The sequence below is a fragment of the Macrosteles quadrilineatus genome, unplaced genomic scaffold (genome assembly GCF_028750875.1).
Source record: "Macrosteles quadrilineatus isolate MER2022 unplaced genomic scaffold, UCM_ALF_1.0 Scaffold_1__1_contigs__length_201487025, whole genome shotgun sequence".
In the NCBI taxonomy this organism is placed as follows: Eukaryota; Metazoa; Arthropoda; class Insecta; order Hemiptera; family Cicadellidae; genus Macrosteles; species Macrosteles quadrilineatus.
In genome coordinates, this window is record NW_026542594.1 from 71,024,320 (window position 1) to 71,044,840 (window position 20,521).

At 36.7% G+C, this 20,521-nt stretch overlaps 1 protein-coding gene across 3 annotated transcripts in view; it reads left to right on the top strand.

Moving 5' to 3' along the window:
- Positions 1 to 20,521, top strand: part of LOC128983559 (WD repeat-containing protein 91) — a 203,035-nt gene that overhangs the window by 63,750 nt on the left and 118,764 nt on the right. For all 3 annotated transcript variants that reach the window (XM_054402876.1, XM_054402877.1, XM_054402875.1), the window contains exons 6-9: positions 5,182 to 5,348; positions 13,696 to 13,802; positions 16,694 to 16,772; positions 17,097 to 17,226. In XM_054402876.1, coding sequence (XP_054258851.1) covers positions 5,182 to 5,348; positions 13,696 to 13,802; positions 16,694 to 16,772; positions 17,097 to 17,226 — 483 coding nt within the window. The remainder of the gene's footprint in view (positions 1 to 5,181; positions 5,349 to 13,695; positions 13,803 to 16,693; positions 16,773 to 17,096; positions 17,227 to 20,521) is intronic.

Consider the following 20,521-nt stretch of genomic DNA (forward strand, 5'->3'; position numbering starts at 1 on the left):
AGAAGACAAGAGTCTGGTGAGTGCATTGATACATACGTAGAATCTCTGAAGCGACTTTCCAAAGATTGTAACTTTAAAGCTGTCAATGCTGTATCAAGTAGAGATGAATATATCAGAGACACATTCATTGATGGCTTGCTAGTACCTCACATTCGTCAACGGTTGTTGGAAAGCTCTACTTTGTCTTTAGATGAAGCAGTTTCTCAAGCCAGATCACTCGAACTTGCTAAATATCACTCTGAACAGTACAACTTAGACAAGTGCTTACCAACAATCAACGCTGCAGCCTCAAAACCTATCACTGAAAAGAATCCATACTTGTCCAGTCCTGATCCAACACCTTCTGCTGCCAAGCCAGAATCGTATCCATCTCAAGAAAATATAGCGTGTTCACTCAATCAGACATGTTACTTCTGCGGCTTTAAGAAACACAATAGAGCTGTTTGTCCAGCTAAAGAAGCTATATGCAGAGGATGCGGCATTAAAGGTCATTACCAAAAGGTATGTAGAAAATCCAAAACACCAACTTCTACAGTAAAGGCATCAGTCCATCAGTCAAATTGTATTGCCTCAGTACCATCGTGTTTGAGTAAAGCTGTAGTCCCAGTACAATTAAATGGAGTCGATGCATACGCTCTTATAGATACTGGTAGTTCTGGTAGTTTTATCAATCAAAGCTCAGCACTTAGATTCAACATCCCTGTCATTCCATGTAATGGGGGAGAGGTATCAATGGCTTCCACAACTCTGCGTTCTTCAATAAAAGGGTATTGTAAAATCAATCTTAAATTACAAGATCATACTTACAAGAATGTGGTCTTCAGCGTGCTTACAAACTTATGTTCTGACATTATTATAGGACATGACATTCTAAAAAGACACTCAAGTTTACAAGTACAATTTGGAGGAAAAGAGTCGCCTCTCAACATATGTAGTGTGGCTTTAGCTAATGTTGAGCCAGTAGAACTATTTCGTAATCTATCTCCAGATTGTAAGCCTATTGCAACAAAATCTCGAAGGCACTCAGCAATTGACGAACAGTTTATTGAAAGTGAAATTCAATTACTGTTAAAAGAGGGTATTATTGAAGAAAGCAGGTCTCCATGGAGAGCACAAGTCCTTGTTGTTTCATCAGATAACCACAAACGGAGAATGGTTGTCGATTATTCACAGACAATTAATCGTTTTACAGAACTTGATGCATTTCCACTCCCTAGGATTGATGACATAGTCAACAAAGTAGCTTCATACAAAGTTTATAGTTCTATTGATCTTAAGAGTGCCTATCATCAAATCCCAATAACAGAAAATGACAAACCTTACACGGCATTTGAAGCTTTCGGGAATTGCTTGAAAAGCTTGTACCAATTCACACGAGTGCCTTTTGGAGTTCGTAATGGTGTCCCTGCTTTTCAACCTACGTTAACCAACATAATCACTTATGAAAAACTTGAAGGCGTTCAGGTCTATCTGGATGATATAACAATCTGTGGCAATGATCAGGCTGAACATGACAGGAACTTTATGCAATTTTATGAAAGCTGTTTCCAAATATAATCTTACCTTGAACAAACATAAATGCAAGTTTTCTACAGCCATGATCCATCTATTAGGTTATGTAATCAGTCATAAATCAATAAGACCAGATCCAGATCGTCTGCAACCACTTCGAGATCTTCCCATTCCAACCAACTCAAACTCTCTTCACAGAGCTCTTGGTATGTTCTCCCACTATTCACAATTCATTCCTAAATTTTCTGAGAAGGTGAGCTGTTTAAACAGAAGTTCATTTCAACTGAATGAAGAAGCTAAATGTGTATTCCAAAGACTTAAACAAGACATTGTTAATGCAGTAACTTCTTCGATTGACTGTGATGGGTTGTTAACAGTTGAAACTGATGCATCAAATCATGCAATAGGAACAGCTTTGACTATTGATGGTAGACCCGTAGCGTTTTTCTCTAGAACACTTACTAACTCGGAACAGAAACATTCATCTATTGAGAAAGAAGCATATGCAATAGTTGAAGCGTTAAGAAAATGGAGGCACTATCGCATAGGCAGACACTTTCGCCTTATAACAGACCAACGATCTGTAGCATTCATGTTCAGTGATCGGAATGCAAGCAAAATCAAGAATGATAAAATAATGAGATGGAGAATTGAGTTATCCTGTTATAAGTATGAGATCATTTACAGAGCTGGAAAAGAGAACAAAACAGCAGATGCTTTATCCAGGGTGTGTTCATCGATGGAAGGAAGTTTATCAAACCTTGTATCACTACATGACGCTTTATGTCATCCAGGAGTGTCTCGAATGTATCATTGAACTCGGAGTAAAAACTTGCCTTATTCACTGGATGAGATCAGAAAAGTAACTTCCTCCTGTCGAACCTGCTTAGAGGTAAAACCTCGATTCCACAAACATGAAGGACAACTTATTAAAGCTACTCAACCATTCGAAAGACTGAATATAGATTTTAAAGGGCCACTTCCTTCCAAGAGTAGAAATCGTTATCTTTTAATAGTCGTAGATGAATACTCTCGATTTCCATTCGCGTTCCCTACTCAAGACACAGCTGCTAGGACTGTTATTCTGAGACTTAAGGAACTTTTCTCAATGTTTGGAGTACCGGCTTATAGGTATTCATTCTGACAGAGGTTCATGTTTTATGTCTCAAGAACTAAAATCATTTTTATGTTCACTAGGAGTTGCTACCAGTCGTACAACAGCTTACAATCCTCAGGGCAACGGACAAGCTGAGAGGTATGTTGGTATTATATGGAAGACAATCGAACTATCACTTAAAAGTAAAAATCTGGACATATCTGATTGGGAAAAAGTACATTTAGAAGCTTTGCACTCTATCCGGTCGTTATTGTGTACTTCAACAAATACAACACCGCATGAAAGACTATTTCTCTTTTCTAGAAGATCTAGTAATGGTAAGACAACTCCATCTTGGCTCATGAATCCAGGTCCAGTGCTCATGAAACGGCCTGTCAGGAGCTCGAAATACGAACCACTCGTTGAAGAAGTACTGCTCCTTGAGGGGAATCCTGAGTATTCTCACATAAGATATGCAGATGGCCGTGAAACTACAGTGAGTTCCAGGCAATTAGCACCTGTAGGAGAAGTGTCACATCATGAAGAAGACTCAAACTCCAATCTACGACATGAAGAAGACTCAAATCCCAATCTACGACATGAAGAAGACTCAAACACCAATTTATGACATGAAGAAGACTCAAACACCAATCTACAAATAAATGAAAGAAGTTCTCAAGTTGATGCTGGACCTGAGCCTATCTTCCAAGACGAGGAAAGACTGAATCAGGACCAGATTGCTCTAAGGAGAAGCTCCAGAAGTAAACACCCGCCTTTGTATCTAAAAGACTATGTCAGCTAGGAGGGGAAGAATGTCATATAATTCCTTTCTATCTGTACATTGTAACATCTGTTCAAATGTTTAGAAGTTGTTTTTGTTTACTATGATGTTAGTTTGTTTCATATTGTTAGTTCTATATCATGGTAGATTCTATGTTCAATAAAGCCTAACTAAAGGTAATTTCGTTTATAATGGTTTTATTCATTCAATCTACAACATGCCCATAACTTATTTATATGCAAATCTACTTCCTTATATTATTATATATTTGTAGTCCTCATAAAATTTAGAACAAAGTGGCTATTTTCAAATATTTATAGGCCTATAATTTATACAATTTCATTGAGCGCAAACTTATTTTTTTTTTTAATTTTCCAAAATATTTTTTTTACCTACAAATTTTGTTTGAAACAAATGTTCCTTATTTTCTATCTATAATATTGAAGCCCATGATTTTCCAAACAAAATGGTATATAAAACAGTATAATTAACATTGTTTTCAAGCTTCTCAGATCCGTTTTAATAAAACCTTGCAAATGAGCAAAAAATAGGCAGACATTAAGGCCAAAAAGAGGGACACTCGGAGGGTTAAGTTTGTTTATAATCATTTTAACTTCCCTCTCGTCCGTGCTTTGAAAGGAGGAAAACGGTGGACCTGTTTGAGTTACGTGTGGGGTTTGAGCTGTGTTCTTCAGGTGTTTTTGTTTCTCTACTGTTTTTTCTGCTACCTGTGTAAAAAATGTATTCAAATGCTCTGCAACATGGGTCACATTACTTATAAGTTTGCCATCTACTTGAAGGGTTATTTCATTTAGGGGTGTTTCCTTTTTGGACCACACTGTGTTTATTGTATCCCAGATAGCTTTAGATTTATTTTCAGCTTTCATCAACTGGTCAGAATTTTAGTTTATGTTTTCTTTGTGTTTTATCTTCTTTTGGGGGCAGGCTGCATCCATAGCTACTCTCACTATGTTACTAAAAGTTTTAAAAGCTTCTTCGGCATTGTTTATTGAGGTAGCACTAAGCCAGTTTTCTTGACTGAGAAGATACTTGAGGTCTTGCAGGTTTTTATTTTTTAGGCAGCGTCCAATTTGGGCTGGATAACTTGAGTTGATGTGTGAGTTGAAGTTTACAGTACAGAGTTGAGCAGTATGATCCGAAGTCCTGCACTGATGACTTCTGGAGTGAGTTTGTTTGTATCCATATTTGTACATATCCAGTCAATGGAGGTTTGTGTTAGATTTGTTATTCTTTTAGGAGGAAGCTGTAGTCTCTGGATGTTGTGCATAGCAAGAGTTTCATTTAAGATCGTGTGTTTCCTGTTAGGGTTACACAAATCAACGTAATATCTCCCATGATGATGAGAGGAGAATTTTCAATTTTTGTTTCCTCAATTAGTTCTGTAAAGGTGTTTAATGATTCCTCAAGGTCTCCGTTTGGTGGTCTGTAGGTTCCCAGTATAAACATGTTTGAGTTCTTGAATTTTATTTTTATAAGAGCTGCTTCAAATAACAGTTCTTTACAGTACTTGGAAACATCTATGGCTACTGTGCTACTCTCAAGGCTTTCTTTTACAAGAATGCATACACCTCCCTTTCTGTGTTCTATTCTACTATAGTGAGCCTTGAGGCAGAATCCAGCAGCTATGACGGTGCTGTTTATTGTGTCAGGTTTCAGTCCATGTTCTGTCAGAATTAATATGTCAGGTTTGGTTTCTTCTAAAAGGTGCTGTAGTCTATTTATTTTATTTGAGACTTCCTGTGTATTTTGAGTAACACTAAATGTTCAATAGTCCATGCCACTACCAGTGCTTGCCTGCTACGAGGAGGAGGCAAGTCGAGTGAGGAGGTTGACAGAAGAGAATGACAGTCTGAGACTGCGGCTCTCCTCACTGCAGCAACGCAACACCAATGTCTCCCCACCACCTGAGCTCATGGACGACTTCTACATCATAGCTCAGTAAGCTTGAAACTATGAATATATAATCTAATTTAATAATATTAAATAATATATCGTCTTTACTCCAAGCAATTAGTTCATCAATATCAGTTTATAGCTGTTGAGAATCCAAGATTGTATTAATATTTTTGAAAATGTTTAAATCTTCAGCATACATTAAAGTTTTAATATGTTTTACACATCTGGTTATATAATTTATAAATACTATGCAATGAATAATAAAGGCCCTAAATTTGAACCTTGGGGGACACCTGAGTCCACCAGAAATGTGTTGGAGCATGCACCATTGTATGTTACATGCTGTTTACGTCTGTATAAATATGAAGAAAATAATCTTAATGTGTTCTCAGATAGACCATAGTAATGCAGCTTAGACAGTAACACTAAGTGATTAACTCTATCAAATGCTTTTTCAAAATCGGTGTACACACAATCAACTTGAATGTTCTGATAAATAGAATTTATAATGTACTGTTAAAAATTTATTAAATTCAAATTAATTGATCGACCAGGAAAAAATCCATGTTGATGAGGAGTGATAAAATTTGATACATGACCGAGCAATTTGTTGTATAATAGTCCAGGACCTGACTAGGGTTCTGTGTGCATGTCGTGTATAGAGAATTTTGCTTTTGCATTTCAATATAGGTGTCTTAGGTAGTGTTTTCCACTCGGGTGTCAAGTTCGCACCTGGTACGTTTTCCAACTATGACGTCATCAAGATGGCGGCTCGGCAATTTTTAAATGCGTATATTTCGCAAACCGTTTATCGGATCGGGATGATTCTTTTTTTGTTTGAAAGATATTTTTACAAGCTATCTTTTTTGTATTTACACATTTGTTGTAAACTTAATATTTACCACACAATATTGAAAAATAAAGCAAAGAGATTGAATAAAATGTAAAAAACACTGAAAGTGGTGTACGGTCCGGGAAAGATTTAGTCCTGGACATGACTAGGGTTCTGTGTGCATGTCGTGTATAGAGAATTTTGCTTTTGTGGGGTACCACTGTGGGGTACACCGATTGTTGTGATTCCAAAAGGAAATGGATCGGTCCGTATTTGCGCGGATTACAAGGTAACTGTAAACCAACAACTACATGACAGTCGTTATCCAATACCAAGAATAGAGGATATCCTTAACAAAATGAGGAATGGAAACTATTTTTGCACGTTAGACATTTACAAGGCTTATTTACATCTTACAGTGGACGCTGAAAGTTCTAAAATCCAGACAATTACCACACATAAGGGTACATATCGAGCCAAAAGACTGTTTTTTGGAATCAAGACAGCTCCAAATGAATTTCATAAATATATTGACCAAGTAGTACAAAACCTTAAAGGGACAGTTGCTTATTTTGATGATATTGTTGTACAAGGCAGTAATTTTGAAGAATGCAAATCTAGACTCATAAAGATGTTAGAAAAATTAGAACAACACAATCTACATGTGAATGTTGAAAAATGCAAGTTTTTTGAGAGAAAGGTGCAGTATCTGGGTCATATCATCAGCAAAGATGGTATTCAGAAATCACCAGAAAAGGTAAAGGCAATCCAGGATGCTCCCCGCCCGTCAAATATCACAGGAGTGCGTCAGTTCCTTGGACTAGTACAGTACTATTCAAAGTTCATCAAAGATGCATCTACACTGCTTAACCCTTTACATCAGCTTCTAAGGAAAGACAAACTTTATCATTGGTCCCAGGAATGTGAAAAAGCTTTTACTCATGTTAAAGAAGAGATAGCAAGTGACACAGTTCTTACTCCAATCAATCCAGACTTACCCGTGATACTTGCCACAAATGCTAGTCCTGTTGGCTTATCAGCTGTGCTGTCTCATAAAATGCCAAATAATGAAGAGAGGCCCATTGTGTTTGCCAGTAGATCCCTCACTGCTGCAGAGCGCAATTATAGCCAATTGGACAGAGAAGCAACTGCTGTATATTGGGGTTGTAAAAAAATGTTTGATTATATATACGGAAGAAAGTTAACTCTAGTCATTGAAAACAAACCACTGATGACCATATTCCATCCAGACAAGAAACTACCACTGTTGACATCATCCAGGATGCTTAGATACGCTCATTTTCTTTCAGGATTTGATTATGAGATTGTACATAAAAAATCAAGTGACCACTGTAATGCAGATTACCTCTCAAGACATCCCTTACCTATAAAAGAAGAGATTATCAATGTTGTTGATGAAGATTACACTGTTCGAAGAGACACAATACACTGCATAACAACCGATACAATGATGGCTAAAGACATAGAAAAAGAAACATCACTTGATGAAGAACTCTCTCGTTTAAAGGAAAAACTCCTAAATGGAGAAGTGGCTGACCCAGAAATATCACTTCAAGATGGAATTATTTTTAGAGGAAATCGTGTTGTTATTCCAAAAAAGCTACAACCGAAAATCCTTCAAGAACTACATTCAACTCATGTAGGAATAGTGCGGATGAAGAGTCTAGCAAGAAACTACTGCTACTGGAAAAATATTGATACATATATTGAGAGTTTGGTAGCAAAGTTGTAAGGCATGTTGTGAGAATAAGAAAAATCCAGAGAAGGCTCCTACCCATGTTTGGGAAATACCAAAACGCAATTGGCAGCGAGTCCACATAGATTATGCAGGACCTTTTCTACATCACAACTTCTTGATTGTTGTAGATGCTAGGTCAAAGTGGCCAGAAATATATCCGATAAAAAGTGCACCAACAACTGCCAGTACTATACATTACCTCAGAGAAATATTCAGTCACCATGGCCTACCAGAAATATTGGTCAGTGACAATGCTACAATTTTTAAATCAGCAGAGTTTCAAGCATTCTGCAAACGCCAAGGAATAAGACAACGATTCATTGCACCAGGAAACCCCTCTACAAATGGCCAAGCGGAATGATTTTGCCAAACACTCAAGACAAAACTGAGGTGCATGCAGTTTGAACCAGGCACTCTACATGAAAAACTATGTGCACTATTATTTTGCTACCGAGCTACACCACTAAGTACTGGTGCATCCCCAGCACAATTAATGTTTGGCAGGAACTTGAGAACAAAGACTTGATCTCTTAAGACCTAGTGAAGATGACAAAAATGAGGCTCAACAACCAATATTTAACAAGCATTACAATATTGGCGAGAGAGTACAGTCAAGAAATTATGCAGGATCAAATCTGTGGAAATTTGGAACTGTGGTGGAAAGACTAGGGCGACTTCACTACCTTGTAGAACTTGATGAAGGGTATGTAATCAAACGGCACTTTAATCAACTTCAAGCTTGTGAAGTGCCAAAAGATTCTACTTCTTACAAAAGCCCTCTACTTAGCTCATTGCCCCAAACAAGGCAAGAAAGTCCAAACAGACGATGTGACCAAATAGCCAAAGTACCTCCTAAGCAAACACATCGAACTTTCATATTCCGAAACACCAATCAAAGTTGCTCTAGACAACCGCCATTCGTGGGAAAATCAAGATACGGCATGTTAAGTAAATTGATAGGCAATTCAGAAAGTTTACATGATACTGAAAATTTCTTAAGTAGCACTTCAAGCGGGGAAGGTACTGCAGTCTCTGGAACATCGAGTCCTACAGTGAACTTTATGCCTAATACTGAGACAAAAAGTCCAATACATAACGAGGAAATATCAAGTACAAGCAGCCAGCAAGAGGCACAGGAGCCGAGTACAACCAGCCAACAAGAGGCCCAGGAGCCGAGTACCAGCAGACAACAAGAGGCCCAGGAGTCGAGTACCAGCAGACAACAAGAGGCCCAGGAGCCGAGTACCAGCAGACAACAAGAGGCCGAGGAGTCGAGTACCAGCAGACAACAAGAGGCCCAGGAGCCGAGTACCAGCAGACAACAAGAGGCCCAGGAGTCGAGTACCAGCAGACAACAAGAGGCCCAGGAGCCGAGTACCAGCAGACAACAAGAGGCCCAGGAGTCGAGTACCAGCAGACAACAAGAGGCCCAGGAGTCGAGTACCAGCAGACAACAAGAGGCCCAGGAGCCGAGTACCAGCAGACAACAAGAGGCCCAGGAGTCAGCAGACAAAAAAAACGCCGCATACTCACAACCAGATGCCCCCAAGATTCGCCGATCAACGAGAATCAGGAAACCCATCAAAAGGATGGATTTGTAAATGAGTTTTCTCTCAAATAAGTGGGGAGGAATTGTTATATATTTAAAACTCTCTCATTTAAATTTAATATTTATCATATGACTGGACTAATTTCATATTGTAAATAATTCAATGTTTACTTTTCATTATATAGAAATAAACATGATTCAATAGTTGTGTTCATATATTTTGTACGAATTTATACTTAATAAGTGGTTTGACTAAAACATCAGCACAGTTCATTTTGATATTTGTAATATATGCATCATAATCTGTCTTTAGTCTCAATTTTATTTCAGAACGCAATTGTTTGAACTGATCTCAAAGATGATTCATTTGATATTTTTTTACGTTTGTGAACTTTTTCTTTATTTTTATCATAAATTTTAATTTGTGCGAGAACCATGAGGGATGTTTGGTTCGGCATTTGGGGCGTCTTGCTGGAACGTGTGTGTGTAGAATTGTATGTATTTTGCTGTAGAACATTTCCAAAGTGTTATTTAAGTCATCACATTAAAAGATTTCAGACGAGTCGCAGTCACGGATGTCACAGTAAACTCTAAGAAAATCTGTTCTTGTAAAATCATATGTGTATGTGTGTGGTGTGTCAGCACTGAGGTCTGTATCCTCTCTCTTCCCCTCCATACCATCTGGAATTCACATAAGAGCGCGGGGTAACCATTAATATTTACAATAGGATTAGACTTTTCAATAGTCAAATTATTTATATCACTTAAAACTAGATCCAAAGTCCTACCAGTTACATTTAATATATTATTTTTTTACACCAAATTATGTAAACTACAATAACACAATTAACTGTTTGCAAGTCTCATTTCCCTGAGATAAATCATATTCAGACCCTACAATATGTTGATTAAAATCCCCTATTACTATTATATGTTGTCTACGTACAAATAAATCAAACTTATCAAAAAATGATTTTTAAGAACTAACATGCGAGATTGGTAGAAAATAAACTACAGCTAATATCAAAGAAAAAGTTTTAGTAAATTTTAAACAAGCCCAAATATTATCTCCATCTGTCTGTAACTAATCTCTGGATATTAATAGAATCATCTGCTAGCAACCCCACCACCCCTATTCTTCCCTGTAAGCATTGCATCTCTATCACGTCTCAATACAGTATAATTTTCAGAAAAAAGTTCAGAACTGCTTATTGAATGATTAAGCCAAGTTTCAGTGAGTGCTACTATTGGATAAATTCTCTAATAAATTTAAACGGGAGGTATTTAATTTGGACCTTAAACCTCTAACATTCTGATGATAAATTACAACCTTATTGTTTTCAATGTTTTAAATAAAAACATGAAGACTAAACAAAAAATCATGCAAAAATTTAAAAAAATGTATATCATGCTTAAATTTATATTAGATTTAAATACATAAATAGGAACATATTTTAGGTTTATTTTAACAGGTCAAGGTCGGCCTTTTCAGTGATGTGAACCGGTCTCGCACCATCCTTTTGCCGTAGGAAATAAACACTGGTTATCCAAGTGTATTTGTAGCCACTGTCTTCTTCATACTTGCGCGTCACCTTCCAGAGGTCCATGGTCTCCTTAGTGAGTGACAGGTTGACGCACACCTGGCTCTCGCTGTTGTAGCCTAGCTCTGCTGCTGAGAAACCATTCTTCACTCTAGTCTTGCTCCTCATCATCTCCATGTCGATGGGCTGGCAGAATTTGTTTATAATCCCCCTCGGCACCTCAGGGTCATTGAGGTTCGGTGAAAGACGATGAACGGCATCAAGACGATAAACTTGATATGAGGGAATAATATTTTTCACTGAGTGCATTTATCAATATTCTTGCTTTTGTTTCCTTAACCCTAGCAGTGGCCATGCTCGTTTGCCGTGACGCCTGGAATGGCCACCAGCGTAATACGCTAGTATGGGCCGAAATTTTTTTAGCGGTGGAAAAACCGCTTATAATCAACTCTGATATGAACAATATATATACCATTCGAAAGATCACATTCTGAACTTTCATTTTATTATATAAACAAACCCTGTAGCAGGTATAAAACAATGTCACGGCGATTAGAAATCGAATTTTTGGCGCGGCACGACTTTAGCAGCTGACACTTGGGAACTGTCAAAACACGACTTGTTTGGCATTATCCTGCTCGGGTAATTTTCGTCTTGGAATGTTGCGGGTGGTACCACTGGATAGCCATTGATTTTATCTTCATTGTGGTATCGATATTTAGAACTAAATATTGATTGCACAACAGATCCGATTTTATGAAAACAGCTGTTTTAGAAATTTATAACAAATGGCCAACCAGTGAAATACCCTAGTACGGAAAATAAGAATTACATACAGTGTAAGTTATTATTACTAGTCATATAATATGTCATTTTGAAGAGGAAGAAATGTAGCTTGTGATAGTGGCAGCCCTGCGCTCAGGGTTATTTTCGTTTTCTCTCACTAAGACGACGAAAGTGCGTCACTACTGTCAAGGTCTCATACACTAAGTGCCTTGTAGCCTATTCGCCATTGCGTGTTGTTGCCGGTGAGTTTTCGCTTTAGTTTTATCCGTGATTTATTACTAAATTCGTTATTATTTCGTATTGTTAGAGAAATGTGTGTGTGTATATAACAGTTATCTTCATGCATTTTACTATGCATGAATATTTACTGAATACCGGTAGTGTGAAATTGTGTTTATAAAAGTTTGTATTTTCTTGCGGTTCTATTTTGCGGTTTTCCGTTTATTTGTATTATTATGCCCCTAACACGTAACAACAAAAATTGTTACCCAACGTGTTATACATTTTTATGTTGGTAATTGAATACACTACAAAATGATTATGTTGGTTTGAAGTAAAAACATTTGGTACAAAAGTTTTTTACTAAATACTGTGATTTTTTTTCACAAAATCGCTAAAATACAAAAGCATTATTTTATTTATAAATAAAAAACTATTTTTACCATAAGCTTTATGACTTTTTTGGATTCCTTACTTTATTAGCTTTACAAACATGACATATTTCATTATTAGTATACACATAAAATATTATATAACTTTTTACAACACAAACTAACACTGTAAGGTTTTCAATTTTTTCGGTTCTCCGTTTGTTATTATATTTCGCCCCAAAAACTTATAAAAGAAAATATTTTCCTAACAAGTTATATATTTCTATGTAGGGAATTAGATTGTCTACAAAATGTATAGGCCTATAATGAATTTCCCATAAAAAATTTGTAGACAAATTTTACCGAGGCTGCTTTTGAAAATTCAAAAGAAAAAAAATCTTTTTATTTTTTTTAACTTTACCGAAAAAATACACTGTCTAAATCATTATTATATTACTATTTCTAGATTCTCCTTTTCTTTCTGAACAAAATGAATATATGGTTGGTTAGGTTTACTTGTACGGTTGAATTTTTACAAATTTTCAAAAAAAAAGGTCTGCAAAATCGCCAAAATGGGTTGGCCATTCCCCACTTCTAACATTGGCCACTGCTAGGGTTAATTTCTTTTGACTCTCCATGTAACTTTTTCAGTTCAAAGAAGTTTTCCAATCTCTCTTTATAAGATTTGAATGTTTCCACTTTTTCATCGAAAGATTCAAAATTTATTGAATAATTGAAGATAGGTGTTGTGCCATTACTGTCTTCTCCTTTGTTTTCTGGTTTAGGACTTGCAAGTTGTCTTACTAAATGAGCAAGAGCAGCAGTTTGGGCTTGTAATGTTTCCAATATTGCTTTGTTTTGTTCAGTCACTTCTTGATTATCCATTTAGAATGTTCTGTTCTCTTCAAACTTGTAAGTAATGCTTAATCTCTTTATTTTCACTTCTGAGTTGCCATTGTTACGTACTTAATGAATTAAATAATTACAACTCGACTCATAATTGTATGAATTAAACTAAAAATAAAGTCTTGTTTTTATTCATTCCTCTATCTTAGAATTGTAAACAAAACATCAGCTGTAATAAATTTAAAATAGAAATAAAAATAATTATAAGTCCAGACTAACAGATATAATAAGATATAACAAGCCACTAACTTAGAATGTCTCTAAATGATTGTTCAAGTTTTTCATTATTTGATAATGTAGTTGGAAATTCTTTCTAAGTTTACATGTATACCTTTTCTATTCTTCCAGCCACGAACTCCAAAATAGGTATACTTTTTACTGTGAAAGTAAAACTATCTGTTCTGATTTAAATTATGTTGTCAATAGAGAAACTCCCGCCAGTCTTGAAGTTCAGGGAAAGACTTTAAGGAGGCTTATTAGAACCATTGGAGGAGGACATCCTACCAGCCCCATAATGGGACGCAAACCTCAAGGTGAGCAACAGATTTAGCTATAAATACCCCCACCTCAGCAAACCTTCAGATTAAGCAAATTTCCATTTGCCTGGCTAGATTTCTACTCTTTTGTTTTGACGCATGTACTATATTCTCCCATGAATATATAAATAAAGAGCATTGTCTATTGTCTATTGTCTATTGCCTGATTGGATTTTCAATTAAAGCTATTTAAATAACATTAGGTTTAACAAGTGCCAGGTTTGCTGCTACATTGAGAGTAATAAAGTGATTTTTGTAATATTAATAGCTTAGTATAAAATAAGCAAACCACAACATTTTACAATACTCTCCAAAAGAACAACATAGGAATTTCAAATTTACATTTGTTTAAATTTTCTCCGTTACCAATAACCGTACAAAAACAGTTTGATATACTAAATTATTTGTTTTTTAAGCTCTTCAAAATGGTCTAAAGATTAAATTGGGAAATTTTTTGTTTTAAGAGTCAAAAATGAGAAAACCCAAATTTAACCCCATAGGTAAAACTTCCCGTAAAACCCTGTTCCCATCGTCCGATCATGCTGGTTTGCAAACTCCTTCAAGTTTATCCCGCCATACACATTCAAACCAAATTTTATCAAAGTCGGACATTCACACATATAACATTTTGAACATATGGTGATTTTGGCCTCTGGGGACATCAAAATTAAAAAGTAAATCGGTCCCGGGCCGAGGTTTACCATGAGGAGACCTAAGGTACTGTCCGCGAGAGTAAAGAAGTCCCCTGAGCTCCGGCCTATTCGTAGTTTGAAGGCGTTACGCTTGAACGTTTCGCGGGACAATTAGAGCCGTCTTCACTCTTCACGCGGTATGACGCGTTCATATCAGGTAACACACCATCGACGTCTACACTTTGCCAACATTTCTGGAACGTTAAATTATTGCCCATCCAAGTTTCGTCCAGATAGAAAATTTTCTTATTTTGTTCCCTTAGCTTCCTCATCTCTCGCAAATACTTAAACCTCCAATTAATAATGTCAGGCCTTTCAATCAAATATTTTCTTTTGTAATCGCATTTCTTCCACTTTAACCCCATATCTTTGTAAAGACGCCGAAGTGCCCATTCGACCCTTTAAAATTAATCCTTTCTCTCAAAACAGATAATAGTTTTTTTTTTGCTACACTACTGTGAAATAACCTGTTTTCGTTCCATGTTTATCACCTGCGAAAATCCATCATTACATTATTTACTACGGCTGTCATCTAATTATTACTTTATTATTTATTTTATTTAACATGACAAAAGATATTGTCAAAATTACTAATTTGTTATTAGTAAGCAAGAAAGAATAGTTAATTTAATTTCTTATAATACCAAGTTGGTATGAGCAGGATAATTTCATTTTTTAAGTTGTCAGTCCTGTAAATGCAAGCAGTCCAAAAATCATACAGTACAGTGCAATCTCTCTCTCACTTTAACTTTAACTGTGTTACTATGACCATGTTGATGCCAGTAAGCATCAGATCAGTTCTCAGTGCAAAATTTATATCAAGTGCAGTTCAAGAAACGTATAAAATATAATAGCAAGATATAGTTAACTAAATTGCCAGTATGCAATATGAAGAGAACCACAAAAAGGGGCCCCTGGACAATACATTTTTAAATGGAAAATACATGAAGAGGATTAGGCCTAGTGAAAACCAATGCAACATCAAGGTAACAAACATCAGTTAATATTTATACAGTCCACTTATAAACTCTTTCTTTTTGTATATGGTTATTACAGCCAAAACATAACAACGGCAAAAGAATGTTAACTATCTTTTTTAGATTTTGCCGACGTAAACAAACAAATATTTGGTATTGCTTTATCAACTGACTAAATTTTCTGAAAAGTAACGTTCAAAACACAAGTGAAAGTGGGTCTATAAATAATGATCAGCCTTCTTGCGTTTTTTCCCGAGTGTACAGTTTTACATCCGGAGTTTGTTTGCAGGTTTTTCTAATTCGTTTAATAGTTTTTTATGACATTTTACAATAGTTTGCGGCACGTTCTGTTGCCTTTTCTATCGGCACTGATCACTTTTTGTCTTTACATTCATTGTCACAATACTCGATCACCCGTCTAATTAAATCCCTCTCTCCACTATATATATAGTAGCACCACATTTTGTTTTGATAAATCCATAGCTGCAAGGACTGTCCAAAACAAAACAGAACTCCAATACGCAAACATACGAGACTGCACTGAATCAAATGACGTGACCACATGATGATAATCCACTTACCAAAACAAAGATATGAGTAATTATGTTTACAACAGTTGTTTACAGACAGACATCGAGGCGAGGCACTCAGATGCTTAGCGCCTGCAAATAGTGTGAGATACCCTCCAAACATAGCTGCGTATCGCTCTGGCTCAAGGGACTTCTTTACTCTCGCGGACAGTAATAGCTACTTCCCTATAGGAAAATTTGCTAATAAGCCTGAAACGTCTAATTTCTTGTTGATTACTGACAGAACTTATCGGACCATTGGGTTATTGGCTTAAAAAAGGCGGAAGGCGACGGAGACTGAACGGGACCCAGAGCTTCGGACTAGTGGGTTTCCTGCTTAATACTACCCTGCCTTAAACCAACATTTATGATGAAAGGTACTGTAACCCACTACTTTCTCCATACACTTGACTCTGTTCCCGAATCGTATTAAATTGACTATGTTAATTTTATTTAAAGGGAAATAAATCTGACATGTGCAAAGAAATATTTTAGGAACAATCCAATCAGGCAAATATAAATTTTCTCAGTTGGCAGGTTTACTGTACTGGAGGTGTTTATAGTGTATTTTAATTATCTTGATTACTTGATTATATTTTTGACATTTACAGATATTGTTTTTATTTTTATGAGGTGCTCTATTTTTTCAGAATTTACTAACACCAAACGGCACAACTCAAAACAGCGATTGAGCTCCACTCCCACAAGTGTTTGGGGGAAAAGTCCCAGGTGAGATTTTATCATCATGCCTCTTAAGATTCAAAGTTTGTGTATAACCTAGTTACACGGTGGGGAGGGGGAGGGGGGGGCAAATTTTGGGAATCATGAACGAGTGCATTATTTTTATATTAATCTTTACATTGGTGATCCCTTCTAAAACTATCGATAAAACTAGAGTTCCCATTCCCATGTTGAACCTCTAGCCAGTTTTGGAGTAAAAATGAATGTGGTGAACCGAGCCACAGACAGAGTGTGCTAGTGTAGATTAATGATACGTAAACTTAATCTAAAAATGTACATTAACTTGACTGCGTCTTGTTCATGTTGGTCCAGTGAAGGAGGAGGAGCTTCAAAGCGCTCTGTATCACTGGAGGCTAGGTCTCGTACTAAACACAGCCCCAGAGAAGCGTCACTCGACAGAACTGGCAAACTGCCCAGACAAGAGTTCCTGCTGCTCAGCCAAGTAAGACAATCAACAATTTAGCTTTCTTGTTTGTTGTTAAATTGATACTTTTATTCACAGTTAGTTACTAAACCACATATTCCTATCATTGAGCGAAGCTCTTATACGTCGACCCTTATGCATTTCGTAATATGCAAACTCCTCCTAGATGGCTGAAGCGATCAATTTAAAATTTTGCATGGTGAAAAAGACCATATCGGTGAGTGCTAACATCTATATGGTGTTAACAGATTCTCCAAGTAATCCGCACCACGGGCCCTCAAAGTTTCAATGTAATCCTTTCCTTATGTAACCAGGACTTGTCACAAAAGCAAATGCATAAGATCAGCTGTTGACTTAAAGGAATTATTGTAACTATTATCAAAGATATTAGAACAGACCTCCGCCGCAGCAAAATTGCAGACAAAGCGAATTGCCATTTGCCTGATTGGATTTACACAAAAACGTCTCCTTAAAAATATCAAATTTATTCCCTATTTAAATAGAATTAGTTTAACGAGTATTTAGGTTTGCTGCAACAGGAAGGGTAAAAAAGTGTTTTTCTTGTAAAATGTTAATTCTATAGTTTAATAAGAAATGAATGTATTTTCCAAATTTGATCAATATGTTTACAGTAGACTCCCTCTAGTTCGGCCACCTCGGGACCGGACCACTGGTTTAGTAATAAAAACTGTAACGTTTAAAATCATGTTTACTCAAGCAAAACAAAAATTACACAACACTGTACGTACAGCAATAAATCGCGTAAAGAACAGAACAATATAAAGTCTAGTACTGCAAGCTACTGCTACCGTAGTCAGCATAGGCTACTACTACATATTGTTTCAGAACTTAAGAATGTCGATAAAAACATTAGATAACTCATAAAACAGCATAAAATCATAGTAGGCCTACTTAGTCTTAAAGATAATAATGACAGTCGTAAAATATCATAAAGATAACAATGGATGACGAAAAACACCGCTTATTCTTTCTTCTTTGTTCCTCTATTCTTTCTTTGGTTTCTCTTTATCCACACATTCAACAAGTTGCCATGGTTACTAATCACCAAAATCACAAACTCTTGTGAGATAGCAAGAGCTAGGGATGCGCGATTGCGGGATGTTTGAACAATCAAAATGTTCCTTCTCGAGATGTTCCGCTTATCGATTGTTTTGATTGCGTAGCGAGAGGTTTGTACAATCGAGATGTTTCTCTCGATTGTTGCATTTGTTAAGCCTAAACGTCTGTTCGCATCTGTCTACATTTCATGAGAGTTGTTACGAGGATGTTAGTTCTTTTTCTAGATTCTTATAATAGTTCTTCTTAATAGTAGACTATTATGCACAACATATATACTGCTGACTTATGAATAAGCACTTACGTCACTCCGTCATGGCAACAGAAATAGAAAATTATTTTAAAGTAATGGGTAATGGTAAATAATACTGTTAACATAACATTTATGAGAACCTTGTGTCTCCTTATAAACATTTCGATTTAAATATAAACATTTTGTTTGTAAAATATATCGTCTTGTCAATAGTTTTTATTGAGTGGTATTAAGTCACTATTCCGTAGATAAAGTAAGTTTTATATTCATCAACCTTCCATGGTTTGAAGTAAGGGGGTCAATCCCTGACAGATACAATAGAAATTAGATGATAATAATAATAAATAAATGACGACGCCGCACTTAACAAAACAATCACCATGAACATCTCGTTATAAAGACTCTTGGTAAAGGCCTTCTCGGGTGGGACTGTCTTGCTTCTGTGTCTGAGTTGGGTAGGAGAAATAATCTTACGCTTTGCTGGGTGCCAGGACACTCAGGCATAAAAGGTAAGGAAGCTGCAGATAGATTGGCAAACACTGCTTCTGCGACAACTATGAAAGGCCCTTATCTTATCCCTTCTGATCCCTTCTGTCCCTTCTGTGGCATCTCACGAAACAGCGCATGTTCTGCGATTGTGTCATGGGCCAAGGAAAAGCATCGCTAACGCTGGGTCGACACACCCCTTCTCAGGGTCAGCAAGCTTACTCTGTTTAGGCCTTCCAAAAAGGTTGCCTCTGACCTCTTAAGACTAGACATACGAAGAATTAAATTAACTGTTAAAAAACTCATAACTGGTCATGGGGGATTCAGGAAACATTTACAGCGGATGGGCTTATATGATGGTGAACCGATCTGTAGGTACTGTGATAGGTCAGAAGAGACAGCTGATCACTTACTCTTTGATTGTAACGAGCTCTCTGACGCTAGACTAATAACTCTTGGGAATATGGCTAGAGGAAGATATCTTCCTGAGGATGAACTAATTGGGAAGCTACAGGCATTCATTGGGCGCCTTAACTTGTAAGGTCAACAAGAAAACAATTGTCTGGGGTGCGCAATAATTCGATTTCGGATGAAGTGTTTTAAGGTCTCGACCTGCCCCTGTTACATAAGATAAGATAAGGCCTTCTCGCCCCTCGGGTCTCTAGACGAATGCGAGATACGTGAGAAGAGAAGCCGTGCTGAAACGAAACTATTGTCACGAACATCTCGATAAAACCTCTCGGTAAGAACCTCTCGCTAAGCAAAAATACAATCGAAATGCCTCGAGAGGTAATCAAAACGTTTCGATTGTAACATCTCACAATGGCGCATCACTAGCAAGAGCACAGCAGACATCAGTTGTGTAAAGAGCAAGAGCAGATGATTGTCAGTGCAATCTGATAGCTTGACCTTGAAGCTAACGATGGCTATTTCTTTGTTTTGCTTGTCAAATAAACCGTGGTGTTTCAAAAGCAATAATGGGGGAACCTACCGCATAAAAAAATGGTCAGAAATATTTAATTATACACTGCATATCAACATATTAGAAAGAAGAAAAACTATTTATAAAATGTGGTTGGTATTTTTGAGGTTATGTAACATTCACCCAACACATGTAACAATTCACCTATAGAAGCACCCGTCAACTAAACTGACATGAATTGTTTTCTTCTATGGCCGGAAACTAAACATTCAAGTTGAATCCTGTCGAAGGTCATTCGCCAGTGACGATATGACTTGTCCCCCTGAGACCGGGCCGGACCATCCGGCGGCCGATTGAACCGAAGCCGAACTAGAGGGAGTCTACTGTATAGACAAGCAAACTACAACAGTTGACTTATTCTCCATAAGAATAACTTGGAAATTTTAAATTTACAATTTTTGGGAACTTTCTCCATAACCATTAGGCACATAATAACGCTTCAATGTACTAAATTATTTGTTTTCTTAAGCTCTATTCTTTTACTTTTCTTTTCAATGAAATAGCGACCATACAAA